This window comes from Polyodon spathula, chromosome 4, assembly GCF_017654505.1.
Source record: "Polyodon spathula isolate WHYD16114869_AA chromosome 4, ASM1765450v1, whole genome shotgun sequence".
Classification (NCBI taxonomy): Eukaryota; Metazoa; Chordata; class Actinopteri; order Acipenseriformes; family Polyodontidae; genus Polyodon; species Polyodon spathula.
In genome coordinates, this window is record NC_054537.1 from 73,709,342 (window position 1) to 73,735,903 (window position 26,562).

The 26,562-nt window shown below is 37.0% G+C and overlaps 1 protein-coding gene and 1 long non-coding RNA gene across 4 annotated transcripts in view; one reads left to right on the top strand and one right to left on the bottom strand.

The window, feature by feature from the left end:
* LOC121314840 (nuclear factor of activated T-cells, cytoplasmic 1-like) overlaps positions 1 to 10,225 on the bottom strand; it is a 107,295-nt gene extending 97,070 nt beyond the window's left edge. For all 3 annotated transcript variants that reach the window (XM_041248554.1, XM_041248553.1, XM_041248551.1), the window contains exon 1: positions 9,793 to 10,225. In XM_041248554.1, coding sequence (XP_041104488.1) covers positions 9,793 to 9,928 — 136 coding nt within the window. In that variant the 5' untranslated portion in view covers positions 9,929 to 10,225. The remainder of the gene's footprint in view (positions 1 to 9,792) is intronic.
* LOC121314842 lies at positions 9,642 to 11,476 on the top strand. Its single transcript, XR_005950165.1, has 2 exons — positions 9,642 to 9,725; positions 10,220 to 11,476. It is a non-coding gene; the product is annotated as an uncharacterized LOC121314842 (long non-coding RNA).
* Positions 11,477 to 26,562: the final 15,086 nt, after the last annotated feature.

The window sequence follows — 26,562 nt, forward strand, 5'->3', positions numbered from 1 at the left end:
TTGAGCTCTACGGTCTATGAATAATATGTAACTATAAATACTTCTGGTGAAATTATTCAATTCTTGGTACAGTTCAAAATGCACTAATAAGAAACAAGGTGATTATGTTAATTCTTAAATTAGGTAAAGCGTTTTTGAGTTATTTAATTTATGGTTAACAGGAATTGGTTTACTGGCTCATAGCTTGAGTAAATCTATATCACTGTTATGGTGGCCCACACAACAGCTCTACTCCCACCCCCACCCCCACCCCCCCAAACCAAGAGAAATAGTATTAGATATTGTATTATGGAACGCCAAACAGTATTGGTTTCAGTTTGAAAGTTTTAAGAATAGTTATTATATACACTTATAATGGCACTACCTTGACTGAGTTTGTGTTTAACAGTTTCTTATCTTATCCTTAAAAAAATAAATGAAGCAGGGGTGGTATAGTTTTTGTACAAGGACAACGTTTAGTATGACAGAGATACTATAAATAAACTGTGTAATCTGCTTAAAATCTCTATTTTTTTTAAACAGAGGAATACTGAGCCAACGAATACACTATACTTGGTAGTTTAATCAAACATATTGGAATCATCACTCCTTTCTAAGCTCAGTTGTTTAGCTGGTACATTAAAGGTCTGTGGAATCTCTGTCTTATTTAATGTATTTCATTCCTACATTTTGTGGGTCTGTTTATTATGGTTAAATCACAGGAATAAAGAACACTGTACCTGCACTAGAATGTAGGTCTGCACAGTCTCTAAAGCTACAAAAAAAAAATGCTGCAATTATTTCATTTGTTTCTGTCTGTGGACAGAAATTTTTACAGCGGAGCCTAAACAAATAAGCCGGCATGCACAACAGGCCTATGACAAGATCACTACAGGATAGGAAACTGAAATGAATATTACTTATTGTAATAATTTAAAAAAGCAATATGTGTTTTAGTTTTGACTGCAAATTCTCCCTTGCACCTGGTGAGGTACAAACAAGTTTGTCTTTCAGTGTTTTTTTGTTTTGCATGAAGACCTCAGAGTACTTGCATGCATAATTAATATTGGTTTTGAATACCTGTTTTTTTTTTTTTTTTTTTTTGACATATCATGGAAAGCTGGTCTGTATATCTTTTGTATTTACTACTGACTGTTTGAGCACCACATGCCTCTCTAGCAATTAATTATTTACAAGAACAACTAATACAGACAATAGTTCTGCCAGTTCAGTAATTTGTCTTTACATGGGCTTAGTAATAAGCACAATAAAAGTATTGATGCAGTCACAGGAATTGCTCTTTATCATTTGATATGACAGTTACCTTACGGTCCAATTATTCAGCACCTGTCAGGTGCGTCAGGTCTAATTTATTTTCACACAAGCTGTTTATTTTACACACGTTGTTTAAAAGTAATTTTATTCACAGTAAAACAGGTTTAAAAGGCACTGCATATCAACGGAACACTGAGTGCTGCATCACCAGCCCTGCCCCACTCTTTGTTCGCTGTATTTTCACATATCTCTTCATAGTAGTGCATACTGATAAATCATCTCCTGATCACTCGTTTTATCACCAAACTCCTCAATAATTGTATACATGTGGAAGCAGCTATCTTGTTTGTCTGTGGTGAAGGGACTATGAGTATTGCTCAGATCCACCTTTTCCGGCTTCTCTCAGATTCTATCGGCCTCATGCGGCCATTGAAAGCTATTCTTGGCTTTTTCTGGAGAAATAATGTCTAGAGACCTGTGCTTTATGTCTTTTTGACCGGAAAGGAAAAATTGTAATGTCAGACCTGGTCGCAAAGAGTTAAAGTCTTAAGGCTTGAATCTAACCAAAAATATTTAGGTAATTTTTTTTTTCTAGGTTGCTGTTAGGATTTAAAATGCATTCTGTTTTTTGTGTGAATCTGTTTGTTCTAAATTAAGAATGTTATTCCAGTGATAGTCCCTCCCTGCAAGAATGGTTAGTAAATGTGAGTGACTGAGAAAATTAGATGTAATCAATTTAGTTTCTGCATGCTTTGATGACACACCAATAAACATTTTCACATACCTAGGATCTACCAGAAATGGCAACTTGTAGCCTAATTTCCAATTACAGTAAACTATACATACAAACAGTTTGAGAATAACTAATGAGTGTTTGATGAAGAAAGAAAGGAATTATTAGGTTATGTGTCAGAGATTTTATTTTTGCTTTTGCAGCAATATATTAATCAGGTGTGTAAATAAATAAATCTTCTTATCTTCTTTATAAATACAGAATTAGTTAAAAAATGTTGGTGTTACAATCTATTTCAGGTCATGATTAAAAAGGGACCCAAGTACACCAACATTATTATACAAAAAGTGGTGTTTTAACACTAGAATCGCCGAGAATTCGGGCTACATACAACCGCCACACCCACAAAATGTGCGGCTCCATTTTAAAACGGCTTTCATATGAAAATGAAAAACAAACCATCGGCTATCTCCTGAGTGCCTGGCACCCTCAGGGACATAGAATTAGTATTGTTCCCGAAATGATTTACAATGCAGCATAGCGTGGAAAATGAAGGAAGGAGATTGAAAACATATAAGGAGAGGGTCTGCGGTTTGCAAAGGCCCAACATATAGAAGGGGCTCCCCACCGTTTGGAGGATCCGACACACAGGAGAGGTCTCTGCTGTTTGGGAGATCAGACACACGAAAGAGGAGTCCCCCTCGTTTGGGGACCCTGCACATAAATAGAGGTTTGAGAACCTGAAAGGAAGAAAGAAAGTGGAACTCTGGCTCTTTCAAGGCTGCCCTCAATGAAGTGAATTATAGACTTCCAAAGCTGGGATGGAGAGGCACCCCCAGAGAAGCTGAAACGAGAAGAGAGCCTTGTGTTATGAAAGAACAGCTCCTTCTGCGAGGTTAGCTAGAATAAGTTTAGATCCACAGATTGCGAGGGGCACGATAGCCCATGAGATGTTAAAAGGCCGGGTTTGGTCGGGGGTCCCCTCAGACTCATGGTAGGTAAAAGAAGCATAGCTTGCATAAAGGTTAGGGAAGTGAAACTCACTAACACCACAAAAGATGGACCACCTGGCTCCCCGCTAAAGAGTCCTACGAGTGCAGACAAACAAAAGAACTGCCAATGCATATACAAAGAAAGAAAGAAAACATTTTACACAACAAAGAAGGTTAGTAACTGGCTCCCTACTAACTACTAACGTTCAGTGGAAAGGAAAAAAAAAACGTTCTTATTAGGGGGAAACCTTTGGTGGTCAGGGCGGTAGAGTCGTCCCCACTCCGGGCATACTAACAATAGACTGTTGTGCAAAAGATATCTCAGATGGGGAAAAACATATATGATTCAACTGCTGATGAGAACCAGCGCCCCATATTTTATATTTGATGCTGGTTAATCTTTGCTCTTGCTGCTGATGTGGCTGTTCCAATTCTGAATGAACGAGGAGTATAGCATTGTGTAGGAAGTCCTTCTCTGGAAACCAACGAGGACAGATGAGATGTGAACCAATGTCTGGATATAACAGTCCTGTTTGAACAGGGGGTCAGAATTCAAAATAGGTTTGCGTTTTGTGACATATTTCTGCATGGAAGCATATGGACATAGACCATTGTCAATTTTTGATAGCTGAATAAATTTACCTTGCCGACGCTGATCTGTTTTGGAAATGCGCAGGAAGAGGATAAAGTGGAAATCTAAGATCATGCAGTGAATACCCAACATAGGAAAGCTGGCAATAGAAGGAACTGCATATTAAAAAAAAAAAAATGCAGTTAAACATATAGTTTCCATTGTTAGGTCATCAAATGTAGAGAAACAGTCTTGGCAGATGACTGAAATCAAATTGCCCAGAATATCTACAGAGATAGGCAGATGAGAAGGAGAAGTGGTCGGAGAGCTCGTAGGGATTCCACGCAGGAAGAGATGGACAGCTGGTATTGATAGGAGAGTGGAGGTAATGGACATCAAGCAAAATTTGTATTGAATTCCTAACAGACAGGATTTGTTGGGAGCTGGTGCAAGATGTAATGGGTCAGTTGCTTCTACTACAAAAGCCATAATCCAATCCTGGTTGAATGGGGTTGGATTAATCAGAAAGTCAAATAAGTGGTCTAGCCAGTGGAATAAGAGGATCTGGTGGAAGGAGCAAGTGCTGCAGCCATGTTGTTGTGCTGTATTGAGTTGTCCACTGATAGTTGGGTTCAGTTGAAAATTAGCTGGTTGAACTGGGGTGTTACTGCTAGAGTTGGCAGAGCTATAGGAACCAGATAGTGAAATCTGGAAATCTTCGACTACGTTTCGCTGAATAGGGGATATTGAGTGACGATGGGCCGTGGTTGAGGCGGCGGAACCATATTCTGTGGCTGTTGAAAGGTTGTAGATCGGAGGCTTGACTGTAGGGACCGGGGTTAGTACAAAACCGGTATTGGTGGAAGCTGCTAGAGCGATGGCTGAGTTTACTGCAGGAACGGAGGAAAATACTGTAACTGCAGAACCTTGCTTCTCTTGCTCAATGTTGGACATCCGTTTATCCAAGCTGCTGAGTTTGGTACTGACTGAGGATAAGGTATCTGTGAATGGTTGCATGAATGCTTTTACTTCATAAAAAAACAGAGAATGTTCCTGCTGAGTTTCGCTGACTGCTGCGGCTGCCTACTGGCCTGATGTGTTGGCTGCAGAAGTAGCTTCCTCTGCCTGCTATCTGACCTGGGCCGCTGAACAGCCAAGCACGGTTGGGGTGTTTTCTTGTGTGGATAAATTGTTTGTGCCGAGATGGAATTACAATAAAAAATGAACAGATTCCCGATTGCTCCCTGCTGGGATCTCGCTGCCCTTCTCATATTTTGTGGAGACTCCAGATAGAGGAAAGAATGGTGGACTGACCAGACACCGGGTTGAAGCTGTCGGAGAATATTCTGATCCAGACAAGAAGTTTTCTTTGAAAACTTCTGAATCCAAGGAAGAGCTGTGAGGTAAGTACTCCATGTTTAATTTTTTCTTTAACCCTTTGCGGTACTATGTCAGACCAGGTCCGACATTACAATTTTCTCTTTCTAGTCCAAAAGATATAAAACACAGGTCTCTAGCCATTTTTCCCCCGGCCAAGTGAGACCAATTGGAGCCGAATGAAACCGAAAAATTAAAATTAAAAAAGGCAGTTTCTCATAGCCCCATGCATTACAGACACACAAATAAAAAAGGAGGTAGCTGCTTCTGCATCCAGGCCTCAAAGAATATCACAGACATTTGCAGAGCTTTTTGAGATGCTATAGTAATAAAATAATGACTTGGATCACATTATTGAGGTTTGGTGATAAAACGAGTGATCAGGAGAGGATTTATCAGTATGCACGTCTATAAAGAGGTATGTGAAAAATACCGTGAACAAGGGGTGGGGCTTGGCTGTAGATACAGTACTGAATGTTTTTTTGTGATTCAATGCCTTTTGAACCGGTTTTACCCTGAAAAAAACAAATTTAAACAGCGCGTGTGAAAATAAATAGGACTTGGTGTACCTGACAAGCGCTAAATAAATGGACTGCTAAGGGTTAATCTTTACACTGAAGGAAATTCCCTGGGGGTCTTGCAATCTGCTTAGGTTCAGAACCATAATGAAAAAACACAAGATGGAGGTATAGGGTGTGACTAATGGTTTAAATAGGAAGTAGATTTGATTGATGACAAGAGATCAAAGGTTAGGGAGGAGCCTAGCTCTCAACCCTGAACCACACTGAATATGTTAACATTTGCAGGAGGGGAGTGTATACTGTAATTACGGTACTTTTATTTGTGGGTTCAATGGGAAAATTCTGTAATAACAGATTCATACATGCGCCGTGAGACATGGTTAAGAGGTACGATCTTAAATAAACTTGCCTCATTTGACTGACGAGTGAAATTGCTGTGTGTAACAACACTAGTTTGGGTTTTTTGGACTTGATGTGTCCATAACAGAAAACATAATAATTTGGAAAGAATGGACAATGGAAAAATAATATAAGTTTCACTCAACCATCCAGATTATTTTTTAGATGACGGTCTTTAGGATATCTAATTGCTGTTACACTAGTTTGACAGTGTACCAATAAAAACCTTTACAGGGTACAGTAGATATAGCCCCACTTTAATGTAGGCCATTTTTTCCAAGAAAGCAATATGGAACAAGACCTGGGAGGAAAAATAAAAATGTTGATACATTGCTTTCACTCTGCCAGCTGGCTGCAGTATGCCTTAAAATATAAATTGTTCAAAAACTGGAAAAGGAGGTAATCTTTTCTTAAAGTTTGTGTCATTGTGGATTTTTAGACTTTTTTACACCTTCAACTTTGAACAGCTGCTGTACACCACACATCTTCAATTATTTGATTAATTTATATTAACTCAAAATGTTTCGTTTTGTTTTTCATGGCACACTGTTTAAAAAAAAAAAAAAAAAAAACAGGTCACCAAATCTTAAAATCCTGTAATTTAAATGATTCTGCATATCCTAATATGTACTGTTTAGATTTTTCTGTGTGTACTGTAGTATGAATTGGAAGCAGTTATTTGGCAGCTTGATTTTTTTTAGAGTGCAATTCAAACTACAGTAGACTATCTTGGTATAAATCACTAAAACTTGGATATTTGTGGATCATCAACAGCGGTATGCTCTTCAAGTAGATTCACAATTCAGATAAATCCCTGAGATTCGTACTGTAAGAAAGGCGTTTGAAGTAGGCTGCACAGCAAGGTAAGAGTTTTTGATGTACAAAGTGATCACTGGTTTAAAACAATCTATGATATGAATAAACCTCAGATGCCGCTAAGAGCAGCCACAACTGTTCCTACTAGCTATACCCAGAACAGTCCATTTATTAATTATGTCTGATACAAAAGAAGGGCTGTAAAAACCTATTTCTAGTGGTCGTAGTCAGGATATACCTCACCGAGTTTAAGTCTCATATGAGTATTGAGTTGGCTGGATGTTGTCATTATGTGATGCAAAAATGGGAAGGAATTCCCAGCCAATTCATTGCACACAATGAATATATTTTGAAATATTTTGGAATGACTTTGAAAAAAAAACAAAGGCCAGATTTTCAAACGTTTACTTAAATATAGTTTTTAATAATACTTTCCATATAATCAGCTTAAAATAGGCATGCTTTGTTTTGTGTTTATTCATTTGTAGGGTTTTCAAGAGCACACCATTAAGTCTGAACTAGCCTCCACAAGCAAACACAAATAGACATTTTTTTTATTTCTTAAACACAGGTAGTCTGAATACCAATCCCACATAAGGTATGACTCCTAATGGGGGACTGTGAGAAACACTGAACATAATGTAATGGCTCCACCAAGTTATTTGAGCCCAGAAAGCAGATTCCTATACCATAGCAGTACTAGTAATTTTGGTTTCCAATAAATGCCTTTTTAATCAAATCATCACATGGAAACACTAAAAGCCTGGGGTTACTTCTGCAGAACAAGAACTGATGAAGATGGTAATCCCTGGTATTCAACAAATTGGTGATCCCAGGCACAGAAACACAGTTTAGAAATAGATGGGTAAATCAGTTATTATTCAGGAAACTGCTAAATAAATTAAAGTAACTTTAGTATGGAATGAGTAAAAACTAAATAGGCAGTTCTCCAAGCTGTCGTAGGACAAGTCACACGACAATGACCATAAGATACCATCCAACATGGACTACGATTCACTATGATGTATTAGTGGCACCCCCTTCTGGCTATTTGCTTTCCACAGTGACGTAGTGCTTTACACCAAGCTTTTTAAATACTTTTTGCTGAACTGACTTTTTAAAGCTCGACTTTGCCAATAAACAGGAATCACAAGAGCGGTCATTACACTTAATGACCTACAACATTATTACAGCTTTAAACTATCCCTGATTTGGAACAACAGGAATCTTCTGACTTAAGTGGGATTCTAGCTTTCAGATATTGTAGCTCTGACAATATTGACTGTAGGACAGGATTAACCACCAAAGTTTGGCTTTCATACAGCCTTAAGTCACCACAGAAAAAAATGGGGATGAGCATTTTTGCTAGAGTCAGCACACTGGTAATATAAGAATGTTATGTGTTACCAACAGTCAACTAAGGGTACATGCACAACCGCCAGTTCCCCAATCTGCTATCAATTAGAAGATTTATAAGGCAATATTTAAGAAATTTTAAATAACAAGTTTCTCCCACCAGCCCATTACAGCAACTTCTGTAATAAATATTGTTAACAAATGGACACAATAACACATGTGTTTCTAAATGATGTATATGTAATTCTAGATTAATTTATGAATTCATATACAAAAGTGAATTCTCAAGGTATATCATGGAATTGCAAGCTTTCAGGTGGAGGTCACTTGACATTTTTTTTATTAATATTTTTTTGGTAAATTCTATAATTATGTATATCAGAAATGTTTTCTTTTACACACTTTTATGGAAGTCTGGTATCTAATTGGTTGTTGAAATTAATATGCTCTTTGTTTAGTATTTTATATGAGAAAAATCAAATATCCAGAACACTTGAAAAATATATGATTCATCAAAATTACTTTTTCCATGTCAAAATGTTTTCTTTTTTTAAATAAATGCAACCTAACACAAGAAGACATCTTATAGGACTTTCTAAATCTGAAATGATCAAGAGCCACTATCGAGCTGAAAGATACATCACTCTTTGGCAGGTAGTCAAATGTTATATAATTACAACTGCCACATCATACCATGGTATGGCTATGGCATGATGGGAGTGATTTTAGTAATGCTCAGAATACAAACTGGTAAGTGAGTAACCATATTTATTTATTTATTTTACACACTGAATGGACTAGTTACCTGATTTATCCAGGTATAGCAATTGGTTTACTCCTAGAATGGATACATAAAATCCCCCCAAGATTTTACACAAAAAGAACTACAGTTTATATTATGTTTAGATTTACTTAGGCTGAATAATGTTTCAGAGTTGGCTGACAGGTGTACTGTGCACTGAAACTATTACATGGTTTCATTTCCAGTTGATATTTGAAAAACGACCAGGTACTTCTTATGCTTTGGCATTCAATCCAGTCACTTAAAATTATAAATCAGACTATTCACAAACAGTTCGGTATGCAAGTGTATAACAAATCTTGTCAATATAACGGATACTTTTTTTTTTCAATAGCTATCAGTTTTACAAGGCTATTAACTATTGTTTCAATTTTATTCCACAAAAAAAGACAAAATCTCACTTTAATGTCAAAGCAAAGTTTTTACACCCACTTAGTTACACCCACTATCCCTAAAGGTAACATTCGACTTTATAACGCTTCTCTGTGTTAACTTTTGGACTGGTTCAATTTTAGCAGAAACGTACTTTTACAATAAATACATACATACATACATACATACATACATACATAAACAAACAAACAAACAAATAAATACAATTTAAAAAAAATGAAAATAAAAAATACTAATTAAAATACGACTTGACTGAAAGGGTAAGGGCATGTGGTGTACAGTAGAACAGTGCCAGTATTTAATCTGTGCAACTGCGCAGAATTGAGAATTACTTACTGTAATGTAATAAAGCAAGCACAACATGCAGAGGGGACACCTATTGGCAGTAACCTGCAGGGATACCTTTCTTTGGGAAACTGCTGGAGACTCGAGTCAACATCACATCAGTGGTTTTCCGGCTGACGAGCTAATTCCTGTGCCTTTTGCTACAAACAGCTCTACACACAAAATGGTATTACTTTACAGCCGCCAGAACCGATAAAAATAATGCATGCAAAATGTTTATATAAAATAGTTACCTTCTTCTGCAGATTTCATGTTGGTGAAGGAAGACAATAAATGCAATTCCAAAGTTTCCAATTCCTTTGCCAGAGCTGAAGAAACCAATGGTCCAAATGCAAACTTTGAGACACTAAGGCTATTATTATTCTGCATTCAACCAACGGCTTTTCTCCTTACTTGATAATAATTACATATATCTATATAAAAAAAAATAAAAAAAAGGTTTGCTTTCCTTTGCAGAAAAAAGAAGATTCAACTGTGTTTATTCTGAGTTGTAAGAAGCAGTCCAAGTAACAGTGACTGACTGAAATGGTAGAAAGGAACGATGTGTGTGCATAAGATAAGTTTTAGATGAATGATTGGCTCTCTTTCTTTACAGAAAGTGAATGGCTGGTGTTTTGGCTGTCTCTGATGGTAATGTAATTTAATTTTTCATTTACTCAGGGTTTCTCTCTGACGCGGGACTCGTGGCTCCTGTCTTTTTAAAGCTGGAAAACACCTCCGAACCTTCCCTCCGCCCTCATGGTGACGCAACCCACACCCTGCCAGCTCCTCGCCGTGATGAGAGTGAGGATACAGATTTTTAAAATGCCGCACAATTAAGTTCTGCACTGAGAGCAAGAGATGACAATGCGACTGATGCTTTAAAACTACCGCAACCCCAGCCAAGCCACCTTATATAGTCACAGTTTATTTTATTACTAAAATGTTTTCTGTTTAGGTCCTTGGAGAAAGAAAAGCCGAGGGGACACTACATGTCGCTTGAAAAATGTAGAAAGGGATAGTTTTTTTTTTGCAGAAAGTGTCGTGCTAGCTACAAGTTGTAAGCAACTGTATCAAAGGACTGTTCATTTTGTAGAAGCAACGTAATAGCGTAGAATAAATCAGCCAATGAAAGTGATGTAAAAAAAATCATGTGACCCTTCTTCGCTGCCCAAAAAAAAATAAGAAAAATGGCTGAGAAATGCAGAGACAGTGTGATTTTTATTTTTATTTTTACAGATGGTTTAGGCAAGTAAATACGTGTTAATCGGTCCATCCTGGTAGATAATGACCAATTTGTCAGTTAATGTCACGAGATGTAGTGGATCGGAATTAAAGTCGACAATTATGAATATTGTATTCCTTGGGAAAAAAAAAAAAAAAAAAAAAAAAAAAACTGTTATGAACATTTTTAAACATAATGTTGTGTTGGCATTATAGTCTAATATTAACATTTGATACAGCTAGTAATGGATAAAATGAGTCCTACTTTTTGTTTAAAGTCGTTTGAACATTGCAGTTCGGCAGACGCAACTTGAAATATTGTTAAACAGATACCGTTATCTTATTTGTAGAAAGATAAATAAATAATCCTCACCTGGCATAATTAGCATATAACAGATTCACAACAAAAATGATGAGGGTAATGATAAATATTACCAACACAATCCTATATACATATTTAAGAATAAAGTGAAAATTATGTGGATATAATGCCTAGGGGACAGTAGTCTACATGTTGCTAAAAAAATGTAGAAAGGGATACTTTTTTTTTTGTAGAAAGTGACCTGCAAGCTACAAGTTTAAGGCAACTGCCTTGCAAGCAACTGTATCAAAGGACTGTTGATTTTGTAGACGCAACATTACGTCGTAGAATAAATCAGGGCAGCTGGCATAAAATGTGTGCTCTGGAAAAAATAAACTACTGCAAAATTGTCAGTTTCTCTGGTTTTACTATTTATAGGTATGTGTTTGGGTAAAATGAACATTTTTGTTTTATTCTATAAACTACTGACAGCATTTCTCCCAAATTCCAAATAAAAATATTGTCATTTAGAGCATTTATTTGCAGAAAATGACAACTGGTCAAAATAACAAAAAAAGATGCAGTGTTGTCAGACCTCGAATAATGCAAAGAAAATAAGTTCAGATTCATTTTTAAACAACACAATACTAATGTTTTAACTTAGGAAGAATTCAGAAATCAATATTTGGTGGAATAACCCTGATTTTCAAGCACAGCTTTCATGCGTCTTGGCATGCTCTCCACCAGTCTTTCACATTGATGTTGGGTGACTTTAGGCCATTCCTGGCGCAAAAATTCAAGCAACTCGGCTTTGTTTGATGGCTTGTGATCATCCTTCTTCCTCTTGATCACATTCCAGAGGTTTTCAATGGGGTTCAGGTCTGGAGATTGGACTGGCCATGACAGGTTCTTGATCTGGTGGTCCTCCATCCACACCTTGATTGACCTGGCTCTGTGGCATGGAGCATTGTCCTGCTGGAAAAACCAATCCTCAGAGTTGTGGAACATTGTCAGAGCAGAAGGAAGCAAGTTTTCTTCCAGGACAACCTTGTACTTGGCTTGATTCACGCGCCCTTCACAAAGAGAAATCTGCCTGATTCCAGCCTTGCTGAAGCACCCCCAGATGAGTCCAATTTTCAGCTTTGCCCAACACCTGGTCGTCTAATAGTTAGACGGAGACCTGGAGAGGCCTACAAGCCACAGTGTCTCGCACCCACTGTGAAATGTGGTGGAGGATCGGTGATGATCTGGGGGTGCTTCAGCAAGGCTGGAATCGGGCAGCTTTGGCATGAATCAAGCCAAGTACAAGGTTGTCCTGGAAGAAAACTTGCTCCCTTCTGCTTTAGTGTTCCTTTGGCTTAAGGGTCCGTCCAAAATTATAAGCATTTCTTGAAATCGTGTGCTGGGGATGGGTGGGTATGACACTTACAGCTTCAGATATTCATATGTACTGTAAATGTTTAATCAGTCAATATCATGGCGATAGTTTTAATGGTAGATGTTTACAGTACCACTTACAATTTACATGAAAATAGGCTAATTGCTCCAGTCAGAATATGTTGTTATTTCTTTGTTGTACATTAACTGTATTAATACTACTCAGTTTCATTTCAAAATCGGATTAGAAAACAAATCTGAAAACAAGTTAATCAGACATCGCCCTTGCTTAGTACAAATAAACTGGCCTGATTTACTGTAACATAGCTTCCAGATATTTGCATTAAGACTTAAACCGGGTAGTAAACACGGTCTTCCTCAGATTACATGGGGTTGTTTTTAGGATGAGGTTGACAATGTCTGTTGCATCTCTTTTCTTTGTTCTGTATTTTCGTTCACTTCACTGCCTATTTCTCCAGCCAGGTTCACTCTTGTTCGGGAACTCAACTACCTTATTGGTTTTTTTTCAGTACTTTTGCATCATTAGTTTAATTTGCATCCGTATAACTACAGCACACTTTTAAAGTTCTAACTAGCACAACAGACTCAACATTTTCTATTTTATTTATTCATTGATTGATTGATTTAAATTAATAAACTTCTAGCTTCATGCTTTCACTTCTTATGTTGCATTTGTTAGGGCACCAGTATTGCCTGAAAGCCTGTGTTTTTGCAGTTATAGAGTAAGTTGCAGAGTTTCGAGAAATATAGCAATACATGTCCCCATGTGTTGCTACAACTGTTTAAATAACATACCTGTAATTTATATTTTCATTGTTAACATCCTGACAACGTTTTAAACTTATACCTTAATAGTCAATTTCAAAATAGCCGCTTTAGTGCACGGATAGTGTAAGGATTATTGCCCACATTGTCAAACAGGTAACACAACAGTAACGATCCATGATGTGGGACCAGGTTATGGTTTGATTGGGGGAGGGGGATTTACTTGGCTCTGCTTTTTTTATCCCTATCACTGCACTTTCATTTGTCATCCTGAGGGGGATACCCCCCCACCCAATTACTTTCTTAGTTTACTTTAAACATCTGATATTAAAAATGATAAATGTATGCTGCATTTCTGCACAAGCTGAATCTAAACACTTCAGACCGTAAGATCAGTGGCACATTGTATTAAAATGATTTAAAAAAAAACTGAGTTAGGTTTCACTGGAGCTGAATCATGAAGTTCGGCTGTATAAAGTGGATCAGGCTCGGATTTGTCATCCAACAGTAGTGCTGTACGCACTGTAGCAAGGCAGATTAACCAACGAAAATCAACTATGGCAATGCCATTCAGTTGCGGGATTTCAAACCGTTATTATTTATTATTTATTATTAATCGAAAGTGCAGCTATACTAAAGATAAAAAGAAATCAAGAGAGGACACTAAAAATCAATAGTAGCTTATTTTAAACAGCCAAAGACTGGAACTTTTACCTGCCAAGTTACCCACAGAGTCACCCTCTGACCACGTGTACCGACATTACACTGGAGAGCTCAGGAGGCTTGGAAGAGCAGGCAGTGTTAATTGGAGGCTGTGTAGGGCAGACTCGCTTTGAGAAGTGGAAGGCAAGCTGTACTTGGCTACAGGCTAATTCTAGCAGTTTAGTAATCTGCTCGTATTGTTCTAAAATTCAAGATTTGGGACCCCGTGTTATTTCCTTTTGATAGCATATTCATAAAAATAGTAATAGCTGCGCTTATACAGCATGATGGCAGATTTGGAGAATGTGTTTATACCTAAAGATGTTTTATCGGTTGATTCGGTCTAAATAAGTAACTTAGTGATTCTCAAGGGTTGCCATTATGTTTTGAAGTTTGTCTATTTTATCCCTCGCGCTGGAAATTTGATAAATCACACACTGTGTGGGACAGAACAGGAAAGCCACAGCACTTGAGGTGGTTTTTTTTTTTTTTTAATTGAAGGTGTGGGTCTGTGATAATGTGCTAAAACATTATAGAATGCCTATATGCTCTAGGAAAACAAACAACAATTATGTACAAGGAAAAGTTTAAAGCAGGAAACAACATGGGCTCTGTTACCGGCACATATCTTAGAGGAAGTGGCATGGCAGGAGCATACATGAAACTACTCTTTTATACTCATATATGTGTTAAAATAGATTTAGATTTACAGCATCTCAATCCAGTACTCTTCCACAGACTAAGCATTTGCTAATTATTATATACATACAGGATCCCAGCAATAATTGTAATTTCATGTAATAACATATTTCCCAAGAGACATCATTTATAGTACCTCAGATGGTGAAATGGCATCACTCGAAAACAGCCACAACACGTCTGTTTATAACATACAAAATACAGAGTGCTTACTTAATAAAGGTTTATTAGTGGTTTAATTTAAGTAAATGTTTTAACATAATGTTATTACATCAAACTAATATGGGGTGTCTGAAGAATATCGTTTTCTATAATAAACGTATCCCCTCCAACTTGACATGACCATCATGACAATAAAAATAGACGTAATGAAGTGTTCTTACCTTTGTATAAGTAAGTGATCAGCAGATGGGTCAGCCGCACGAAGAGCACAGCGTGTGGTTTTCACTAACTCTACTGTGCAGAATACATTTTTTATTTTTCTATGGGTAACTATTGGGATTTTCTTCCTATGCATTGGGATGTGGGACATTTGCTAGGATATCGGGACTGTCCTGATCATATAAGAACTGTTGGCATGTTTCCCTTTTTAATTGACAGGTACCGGTAAGCCATGGATACCTTTCATAATTTGAATGTTGGAAGTGGCGAGTATATCCCTTCCCTTCCTGTGTCAGTTCAAGTATTTGTGGTGTATACCTCCTTTTAACAATCTCCAATTTTTCTGAGTTTTTCTTATAAATGGATTCTCAACCAAATCTACTACAATGTCTCAGTTGTCGGATGACATTTTTTTTTTTTTAATTTGTAAAAAGCAATTCTAAATATTACTTTGAAATTCTCAATATAATTCTCAACACAGGTCTCTATAATAGCAATGTCGCGTGAAATTTAGCTATTCTTACACCGCATACCCTAGCATATTTATAACCCACCTCTGCTCAGTAATGATTGGACAGCTGCAAAACCAGGGCAGATCTTTGGCTTTCACATTGCTTAAACTCACAAGACCTTCAACTGAAATGGAGAATACCTTCAATGGTGTACAGTATGTCCTGCCTCTGTTCACTTATGATTGGACTGCCTTGAAGAAAATACAAATCTTCTATTGGTTGATTTTATTTTATATTAAATATATTAACCATGCGGCAAAGCAAAATTGATTTTAAAAAACAACAACAATGACAAAAAACTTGAGGCTCTAACTTTTCTTGTCAAACTTTTCATGTCTTTGATTTGGAATAAAAGTTCAGCTTCAGTTCTGTATTTTTTTTTTTTTTTGTACTGGATTTTAATTCAGTAATGGATAGGGTAAAGCAATGACAGAATACTGCGTACATGAGACAAACAGGTAAATGTAATTCTACTTGTATTCACAATCTCATCTCATTTATTTTCTCCAATAGTTTATCGTTCATTTCGATTGTTTTTTCGCTATAACGAACCCCTTGATATAACGAACAAAAGGCTTGGACCCCAACTGGTTTGTTATATCGAGGGTGTACTGGTGTGTGTGTGTGTGTCTATATATATATATATATATATATATATATATATATATATATATATATATATATATATATATATATATATATATACACAGTGACATAATAATTTTAATTATTCTTTTATTATATCATTATTCGTATTTGAAATATAATATAGTAATATAGCATACGCAGCACATGAGGCAAGCAGCTGAATATAACTAAAACATTGCGGACTTACTTGATTGATGAATCCTGAGTGATGTCATTTGTAGAAAAAATATTTGGAAGATGCAGAGTTGGTTTGCAAAACTAAACTGTGAATTGCTCTTTTGTTTTTTTGTACCTTGAGCAATTAAAATGGAAATTTTGTTTTGGTCCTCCCTGTTGAAAAAGGTTCAATTTATGCTTTGAGCGACCTTTATTGTTGTTTTTTATTCTTATTTTTATCTCAATTGACTTTATGAAGCAAAATGAGTTAATTTTATAAGGTGAAGCAAAACTTTTGGCGATAGCTGTATGAAATCCAAAACCATTTTACCATTACAGGCTCGTTGTGTGGAGCAATATATATTTTATTCAGATGGTTTAATTCATCAGTACCAATCTTCCTTTTCCTCCCTTTTAAGAGATTTCCCATGACATAGCAAAGTGTAACAAAAGATAGTGAATGCATGGTAAAGCATAGGCAATCATTGTACAGTCCAGAGGGGTATAGTAAAGAGTTTATTAAACACCATGGCAAACTATGGTAAAAGTATAATATAGCCATGGAAAAAGCATTGGAAAACTGCAAAATTACAGTTTCACATTTGCCATGGGAAACTTTTATAGGGCTGTGTTGTGAATTTCTAAACATATGTTATGTCGCCTGGTACATCTGTACCATAGCAGTTGTGACAGAGTTTTATCTGTGGGACCTTATTACTAACTGACCAATATATAAACAATTACATGTATTGTGGTTTTTAAAAACAAATATTTATTATGAGTCATGTTTTTAAAATGCTATTTTATATAAATACAGTATATACAACATTCAAACAAACCTATTTGCAGTATCATTTGTTTTTATTTGCCCACTGATGAGTAACTGCTCTTGTTATAACAAACTGCTCATGTTATAACAGATGTTATAAGTAAAAATCAAAACTTCCATTCACTGGTTAAATTGATACTGCTGCATAAATTCACAAACTGTCCTTTTCTTTTCTTGTTTTAATTGAAACGCATGTTCTTGAGTGTTGATAGCAATTTTTGACAAATTGATTGTAATTTGCAGCTACATACTGTATTGTATATACATTTATAGTCTCTGCATCAACACTTTATTAGGACCTGTACTGTATCTAATATCGGCTGCCCTGATCACAGCCTTGACTCGACACGAGTTAGACTTCTCAAGGTTTTTAAAGTTCCTCTCAAACGTGTTCAATTGGATTTGGGGATTGACGGCCATGGAAGATGCCTGATGTCTCTGTCATTTCCCTCAAACCGTTCACGCACAATTCTGGCATGGTGGGAGCTCTATCTTCTTGGAAGTTCATAGCGCCATCAAGTGCAGCAGTGCTGGGTGGACTCGAAGCTACGGCATTCGTTTGGCATTCCAGAGTAATCAAGGAACCGGGATTATTCCAGGAGACCATGAGCCCCACAGCAGGATGATGCCAAATCCAGTCATGTAGATGGGTCCTTATACAGTGGCAAGGCAGTTTACATATAAATGTATTTGTCTGACTATGAAACTGAATAAAGGGGAACTGATATATATATATATATATATATATATATATATATATATATATATAGATATATATATATATATATATATATATATATGGAAATTGCCCATTGAAAACCTCCTCTGTGCACACTAATTTATTTGTCCTTATTAAACTTCTAAAAAACACTCAATGAATAATTCTAAGGTATAGACACTAAATAAAATGTATTGATACAGCTTTTATTCCATTTTTAAATGGCTTTGTTCTGGACATACAATTAGATCCACATAGGAGATGAAAGGGTTAAGCATATTGGTGAAAGCTCTAAGACTGACAGTTGCTAAAAAGCTTTCAGTGCAGATCAGATTACAGTGTTGAGATATCCAATAGAGTGTAAATGCATTTCCATATTGTTGCAAATACAGCAGGCAAATGTTAAAGACTGTAGCTAGTGCCCGGACAATCTATCAGGTCTATCCCATTAACTATTCACTTGTAGTAATACAGTGCAGAGAAACAGAGAAGAAAGAAAACGAGTCATCGGGGCTGTGTACAAGAAACTCTTTTTTATTTACTGTACATTTTAGTTTTAGATTTTTTTTAATCGCACAAGGAGGGGATCAGGGAGGAGGATTGGGAGGGCCCATTCTCGTTTTACTTTCCTTTCCTGTCTCTCTTCAATGCTTTCCTTTTTTCTCTCCAGTGAAATGACGGAATCCCCAGTCTGTTTCCTGATGTTTAATGCCGTTGCCTGGACCACCATGGCAATGCTCCAGCTCTGAGGGAGTTTTCTGAAGCACCAATTCCCCAGAGTCTCATAGCACCGGCCTCCTCACATTCTCTCTCAAACACAGCTCCAGATGCTGTTGTTATTTAGGCCAATCGCTTCTGACACAACAATTAGCCTTTGCACTCCATTTTCTTATTCTTTTTTAAGTTTGTAACTGAAACTACTTGTGGTCGTCTGCCCCTATGTTGGATTTTAGTTTTGAAACCCAATGAGCAATAAGATACAGAAAAAAAACCCCAAACAAAAAAAAAAAAAAAATAGGGTTATATTTAGAACAAAAATGCTGTGATACACCCAAATAACTACTGCATTTTATTCTTTATTTTAAACTATACAAACTTTGACTTATGCTCTATTTTTAGAAATCATATTTAAATATTTGATATACAGATTAATATACAAATTGAGAGATGCTTAATATGAATCCCCTGTTGGTTAAAGAATGGTGAGGTTTACAGAGGGGTTTTGCCTTGAATTATTCCAAGTATGGCAGTCGCTGTTGCCTTCCTCAAGGGTCTGGTAAATGACAGCTGGCTCAGTCATGTAAAGCTCACTGGCTTGCTTGTTTTTTTTTTGTTTTTGTTTTTTTTTTTGTATTTTTCAGTGCCCCCCAGAAAGCAACCTTTCACCCCATTCACAAGAAGTACTGCCCTTCTCCGATGCATGGCACATGCCACGTGATACTGAAAAGCACCACCTAGTTTCCTTAAAGCTACAGTAGCTAAGACTTTACAATTATGTCCTTACCTTTAAAAAGCATCAAAACCCTTTCCAACAGTTTCTAATGCATTTTCCTTTGTGCATCTCTGGAGGCACAACCGTACAGAGCAACTACATATTGATCTACATATTGCCCACTTACAAGATACTACTTTAATTATAATGATGTAATGTTTTGTTCACCAACCTCACGGCTCCAGTAAAGCAGGATGACACAGCATGTGTTTTGTGGAGTTTCAACTGGGAAGTAACTCTTTCTGTCAGTAAAGAAAGAAACTGTACCAAAACCAACATGGAAGAGTTTTTTATTGAGAAAAAAAATTATATATTAAAAATACAAAACTGAAAGATCATAATTAGATAAGTCTATACTTGGTGGAAGCACATTTGGCAGCAATTACAGCTGTGAGTCTTTTGGGATAGGTCTCTACCAACTTTTCTCACCTAGATTTGGCAATATTTGACCATTCATCTTTACAAAACTGTTCAAGCTCTGTCAAGTTCCTTGGGGAGCGCTGATGGACAGCAATCTTCAAGTCAAGCCACAAATTTTTGATTGGATTTAGGTCGGGGCTCTGACTGGGCCACTCAAGGACATTTACCTTTTTGTTCCTTAGCCACTGCAGTGTAGCTTTGGCTGTGAGCTTTGGATCATTGTCATGCTGAAAGGTAAACTTCCGTCCCAATTTCAGCTTTCTTGTAGAGGGCAGCAGGTTTTTCTCAAGAACTTCTCTGTACTTTGCTCCATTAATTTTCCCTTCTATCCTGACAAGTGCCCCAGTCCCTGCCGATGAGAAACATACCCATAACATGATGTTGCCACCACCATGCTTCACAGTAAGGATGGTGTTCTTTGGGTGATGCACTGTGTTGGGTTTGTGCCAAGCATAATGCTTTGCATTTAGGCCAAAAAGTTCCATTTTAGTTTTGTCAGACCACAAAACTTTTTGCCATATGGCTACAGAATCTCCTTGTTTTTTTTTTTTGCATACTTCAAACGGGATTCAAGATGGGTGAGTATTGCTACCTTCTTGCCACCCTACCATACACGACAGATTTGTGGAGTGCTTGGGATATTGTTGTCACATGCACACTTTGACCAGTCTTGGCCATAAAAGCCTGTAGCTCTTTTAAAGTTCCCATTGGCCTCTTGGTAGCCTCTCTGATCAGTCTCTTTCTTGCTTGGTCATCCAGTTTGGAGGGACAGCCTGATCTAGGCAGGGTCGTGGTGGTGCCATACACCTTCCACATCTTAATAATGGTCTTGACTGTGCTCCAAGGGATATTCAAAGCCTTTCATATTTTTTTATATCCATCCATCTGTGCCTTTCAACAACTTTGTCCCAGAGTTCTTTTGAAAGCGCCTCGGTGCTCATAGTTGAGTCTTTTTTTGAAATGCACTACCCAGCAGAGGGAACCTACAGGAACTGCTGATTTTATCCTGAAATCATGTGAATCACTACAATTTAACACAGGTGGAGGCCACTTGACTTGGTGTGTGATTTTGAAGGCAATTGGTTACAACTGGGCTAATTTAGGATTGCTATTACAAGGGGGGTAGACACTTATCCAACCAAGCTATTTCAGTTTTTATTTTTAATTAATTTTCTACAAATTTCTAGAATATTTTTTTCACTTCAAAGCTGTGGGGTAGGATGTGTAGATAAATGAAAAAAAAAAAAAAATTTAAATTCCAGGCTATAAGGCAACAAAAGGTGAAATTTTGAAAGGGGATGTAGACTTTCTATAGGCATAGTGCTCTACGACATAATGAGGACTAAAATTGTTTTAAGATATATTCACAGAAAAAAACAAATGATGCAAACCGGGAAAATATTACCTAAAAATTTGCAACATTTCAAAATGTTAAAAAGTTAATATTTCATTTTTGCCATTTACTTTTAGTTACTATTCTCATCTGTCAGACCCCTTTCCTTTATACACTTCAAAATTGGGCCTTAAATAAACAAAACAAAAGTTCAACTACCACATCACAATGCCCTATTCTGGTGGAAGTATAGAATTGTCATTGACATAGCAAGCTGTAGCGTAAACGTCAAGAGCAGTTGCAGCTGACAAATCAAACCTTTTCCTTATTTGTAGGTAAGCTGCTTTATTTGTAGGTAAGCTGTCACATATCAGCCTCTATAAAATTTTGACTTCAGTGACGGTTAAACGAGAGTGATGCATATCTGATTATTTCATTTGATTCGACATGTATGTAGGTGAGCACTTTGTAACCTGCCCCTTATCACCCAAACAACCCCCTGCCCTGCACACACACACATTTCATACGGAAATAAAAAATATGACATGGGTTTGAGGAAATGTACAGGGAGAAGTATACTGTAGCGAGTATTTCTCTTTTCTTTGGCACTGTTGCCGTTTTCTTTTTCTTATTTTTTTATATCTGACATATCCCAAGAGATGGAGCATGATGATGGTAGATCGTTCATGGAAGACTTGATTCAGCAGAGTCAGGGTAGGCTATTGACAGCAATCTGTCTCGAATGTTTAACTATTTGAAGTACTGCAGTTGGTTTTGTTGGTACAGTACTATATTTTCAGCAGAAATAGTATTTTGATTTAGAACTATATGATTCTGAACATCTAGTTACGTTGTAGCAGTACCTAAAACTCTCCATTAACAACCCAACAGCAAAATGAAATCAAAATGTTACCCATACACAGAACTGTGTAAAACATAAATGGCAGTGCAATTTAACAAAAGATTAAAAAAAAAGAAAATAGCAACAGTTTTCAGAGTTAAAACAGTATCCAGTCAGTAGGCCCTAATGTCACAGTGCACTTGCAAATGAAAATGAACAAAAAGGCAACTAAAGATGACAGATTCATCACAGTATCTAAAACTGTTTAATGATTAACTTTTACATTACCATAGCTGGTCTTGTTCACTTTGTTTTGGCTGCAATTTCGTCAGGTGATAACTGAAGGCAGCGTTGTGTAAATGCACAATAAAGACTGATTTGCACATGCAAGAAAAAAAACGCGGGCTGTGATGGATAATTAATTGTAACATTGAATAGATGAGCTTTGTATCAGAAAACTAGTGACGGAACCTGGGACCTCTCCGATTAAAGTGTAGCGCAGCTACCGCTGTACAAAAGAGCCGGCTCCCTTGCAAGGAGCGTATATCGGGCTTATGTCTTTGTGTGTGCCTATGTCACCTACCAGCCCTGCTGCTGCCTTTACCCGTGCACGATACCATATACAGTATGTAATGTAATATATGTGATTTTATTCTTAATACAAGGGCGGTAAAACGTGACTGACGTGTATCTGGGTAATGGATATCCGAGTGCTGACTGTATTACAGTATTTGTCTAGCTTCTGCCACCTCTTCAAGTTATTGAAACAGCACCAATTAAAAAAAAAAACACAAAAAAAAACATAATGGATTTTTAAATTAAGTTTTGAAACAAACAATTAAGTTATGTCTGTTGAAAGGCTATTGATTTAAAAACAATATTTACAACAAAACCAATTGTTTAGTAGTTCCAGATTGTACATGATGTTAAATAAAAGATAATTCTGTTTTTAATTATGTCTCAATCTTAAAATTATAGGTGATGCAAAACTTTTGGCCATTTCTGTACAGTTAAGGTCATTTATTTTTTATACCCCACGTTTAACCCCATTACCTCTAGAATCATCTACTCCAGTCTGTTTCTAATTCATGTGTTAATGAAACAGTACTATCATTGATCTTACCCAATATGGGGCAGATTGATACTATTTTAAAGTTGTTGCTTGTTTAGGATAAGTTTCAAAATGGTGGGGATTGGTTCAAGGATGGAAAAAAAGAGCACATTGAGGCATTCAGCACGGAGAATCCGCTATGAATGAATGGCAATGAATGAATGATGATGATTGCAATTGCAGATGATTTATGAACAGTTGAGGGCACTCAGGGGCCGAGTCAAAGATAAATTCCGTGGGTGCCCAACTGCTACCTGCACGAGGCCGGCTATAAAAACATGAACAGTTACATGCATCCCAGTGCCGAAGATTGAAAGTGGCTGTGGCCACCTCCCCCCGAAAAGACGAGGCCACCAAACCATGAATGGAGAATAATAAATAATTAATGCGTCCCACAGTGGCACTCAGCCACCTATCCCCCAAATATTGAATTTAATGAAAATCAGCAGCTGAGACATGGCCCGTCCCCCAGAGCATGACTGCACCGAAGGAGAGAGCCCAGCCCCGACAACTCACTCCACAGAACTAAATACCAACCGCTCAGCACTCGGATAAGGGAAAACCACCTACTCACATATTTTTTATTTTTTAGGGGGAAACCTCAGGAAATCTGTGGCTGAGGACAGCCCTTCCTCCAGGCTCTAAGCGGTTAACTACTTCTGTTTCGGCTTCCCAGCGCTTGACTGAGCAGCCGAAACAAAAAGAAGCGACAAGAAAGAATAACATATAGAGCTTTTATGCGCTTGCTGATGACATTTTGGTGAGGTGCAGATTCTCCTTCCAGAAAGCAACCAAGTTTATAATTCCTTGTCTTCTCTGAATTTACCCACTTGTTCCACCTTCTAGATGAATACAGTACCCTGCTTCCCTTTGCCAAGGTGCCAGCATGCCTCTTACTCAGTCGTGTGATGCGTCATGAATGTGGTCTGCAGATTATTACACTTCTGGGAAACTCAATGGCCTTTATTCCCTCATCACTAGCCAACTGTCTGTGTATTATTGGAGGTCTGGCAACACACCTGACAGCAGTGGATACAACAAACCTACACACCCCAGTAGTCTGTCCTTTATATCTTATTTAAAATCAATTTTAAAAAGGTTCCCATTTGGCATGTTGATGTGATTAATTGAATCAGAGAAACCTGAGAATGAGCTATCCCAGATGGTTTCATTTAACAGGAGTTTCAAGCAGAGAACCACAAGTCCCATTTTTCAGATGGGTAAATGCCTCTTGTCAACAGGAATCTTCAGAATGGAGTTGAAGAGAGAGACGCTCAAATCTGTGTAAGTCAAGTGTGGTTTGGGTGGATCAAAGTATCCATGACTATAGAAATTAGGTGACTCAAGTCCTCTAGGCTGTGATTAATTAAGATCAGGAGTAACTGAGTAGCTAGTATCATTTCTGCCTCATGATAAATTGCTGTAAAAGAAACATTTGGGCACCAGTCTTTGTATCCTGCACTTATGAGCAGTGATGTTTCTTCTAGATGGATGGGAAGTAAATATTGTAACATACAGTACAGGTACATTAAAAAAATGATCTCTTCATAATATATGTTTCTTACTTGTGATACTTACTTCCTTCATTCCATGTTAAGGGTAGCCTGCTCTATAACACCAAGAATAATATCGGATTCTATGTATTTGAAAAATATATTACATAAGAGAGAGATAAATATCAGTTCCATATTAGAGATATTAGTATCCACGTAAATTACTAAGTAGGGAGCAAAATACAGGGATATAAGGTGTAAACAGTGACAACACTACAGTATGATATGTACATGTATTCATATATATATGTATTATGATATATCATATATGATATATATATATGTTCTGAAACCTACAATATACTGTCTAGCCTATCGTGATATTATACTGTGTACCTAACGATACGAGAGTATACGTATCAACAATACAAGACTTGTACTGCACTTATTTTTATTTCATTGGAATGTAGCCTGTCTAGCCTATTTGTGATGCTGCTGGTTGCTAAGCTGCTCAGCATTGCACTAAATTCTTTTTTATTAAGAATGGGTACAGAATTCAATTTGTTACATTGTAAAGGCAATAGAATATAGAAAAAGGCTGGGTATTGTTAAGTTTGCACATCTAATTGTTGGTAGGTAGCACATTTAATTGTTTCAACTAGTTATAACCCTCAAAGTAGTTAAGTAGAGGTCACAAACTTAGATAATAGGTTATTTCCCTTTTAGATAATGTATGGATATGTATAAGCTTACTTTAACTTTTTACAGAGGAGGGTATGTTATTGTACAGGTTATTTTACTTTTATAAAAAGGAAAAATTATCAAAGTTAATTCCTATAAAAGTTAAAAGCAGTATACCATGACAAATGCATAGGATTTGGTCCATAGTGGTTGGTTAAAGCACAGACCAACATGATAATGACCAGATAAGCATGGTAATAGATAACTCTGTCCACAATACATTACTGATCTCGAGAACCGCACTCAAAAACATTTTAATTAATCCAGCTCAAAGCACTCACACTAAAGTAACATTTCATGTTTAGTGGGGCTTAATGAGCACTATTAAAATAGTTTGTTTACAGTTCCTAGCAGTGCAATGGACTGTGGGATTTAATACGACAGTATCCCATCATGCACTGCCTGTTTACAATCTTGCAAATATGGAGCCCATGCCCGCAGAAAACATAACGCTGCTCAGCATGAACATTATGGGTTTGTTTCTTAAAAACACAAGGTATCAGCGATGGAGAAGGCAGCAACGGTCTCGCCATAGGCAAGCTTTGCATAGCCTCCTGCACTGGTTAGGTGTTCTTTCAAAGCCTGCGTTTTATCATAAACATGTGCATTTCATTTTGAACTCTGAAGTTCTCCTTTGAACAATTTCATCGCTCCAGATATCAATAAGTGCCTTGATTTTGGCATCTGACCACGTTGCTCCACCATCCACCATTTTACAATATAAGCCTAAAAATGGTTCAGCAGTATTGATAGTCGTTCTCAACTCCTTCATGCACCTGTTCTGAGTACTGTACTTGTAATGTCCACACACCAAAACATATCAGAAAGCATTTTGGGATATTGGACGATACACAAAAAATGTAGTTTGGCATTAGAGCATCCATACTTCTGACAACCTGCACTACCCGATGCGATCTAATTTAGAAGCAGACACCAGACTACCCTGAGGTGGTCTCGAGTATGGAGTACATTAACCGTACTGAGCACTTTTAATCCAGTTTAAAGGCAAATAATACGGTTTAAAGTCATATTGTGGACAGGCCTAAAGTAGCAGTTAAATCCCCAAGTACAAATTAATTTGTTGTAAATATGGTAATTTATTTGGAACTGTAGAAAGCTAATTCCACTTTTTGATGATACACTATAGTTATTACAAAAAAGTGTCAGAAAGTTGCACCCTTCAAGCGAAAGTGCTGGTTGATCATTACTATGCCCAAAAAAAGGGTGAGAATGCAAGACATTTTCCCCCCTTCATTTTGA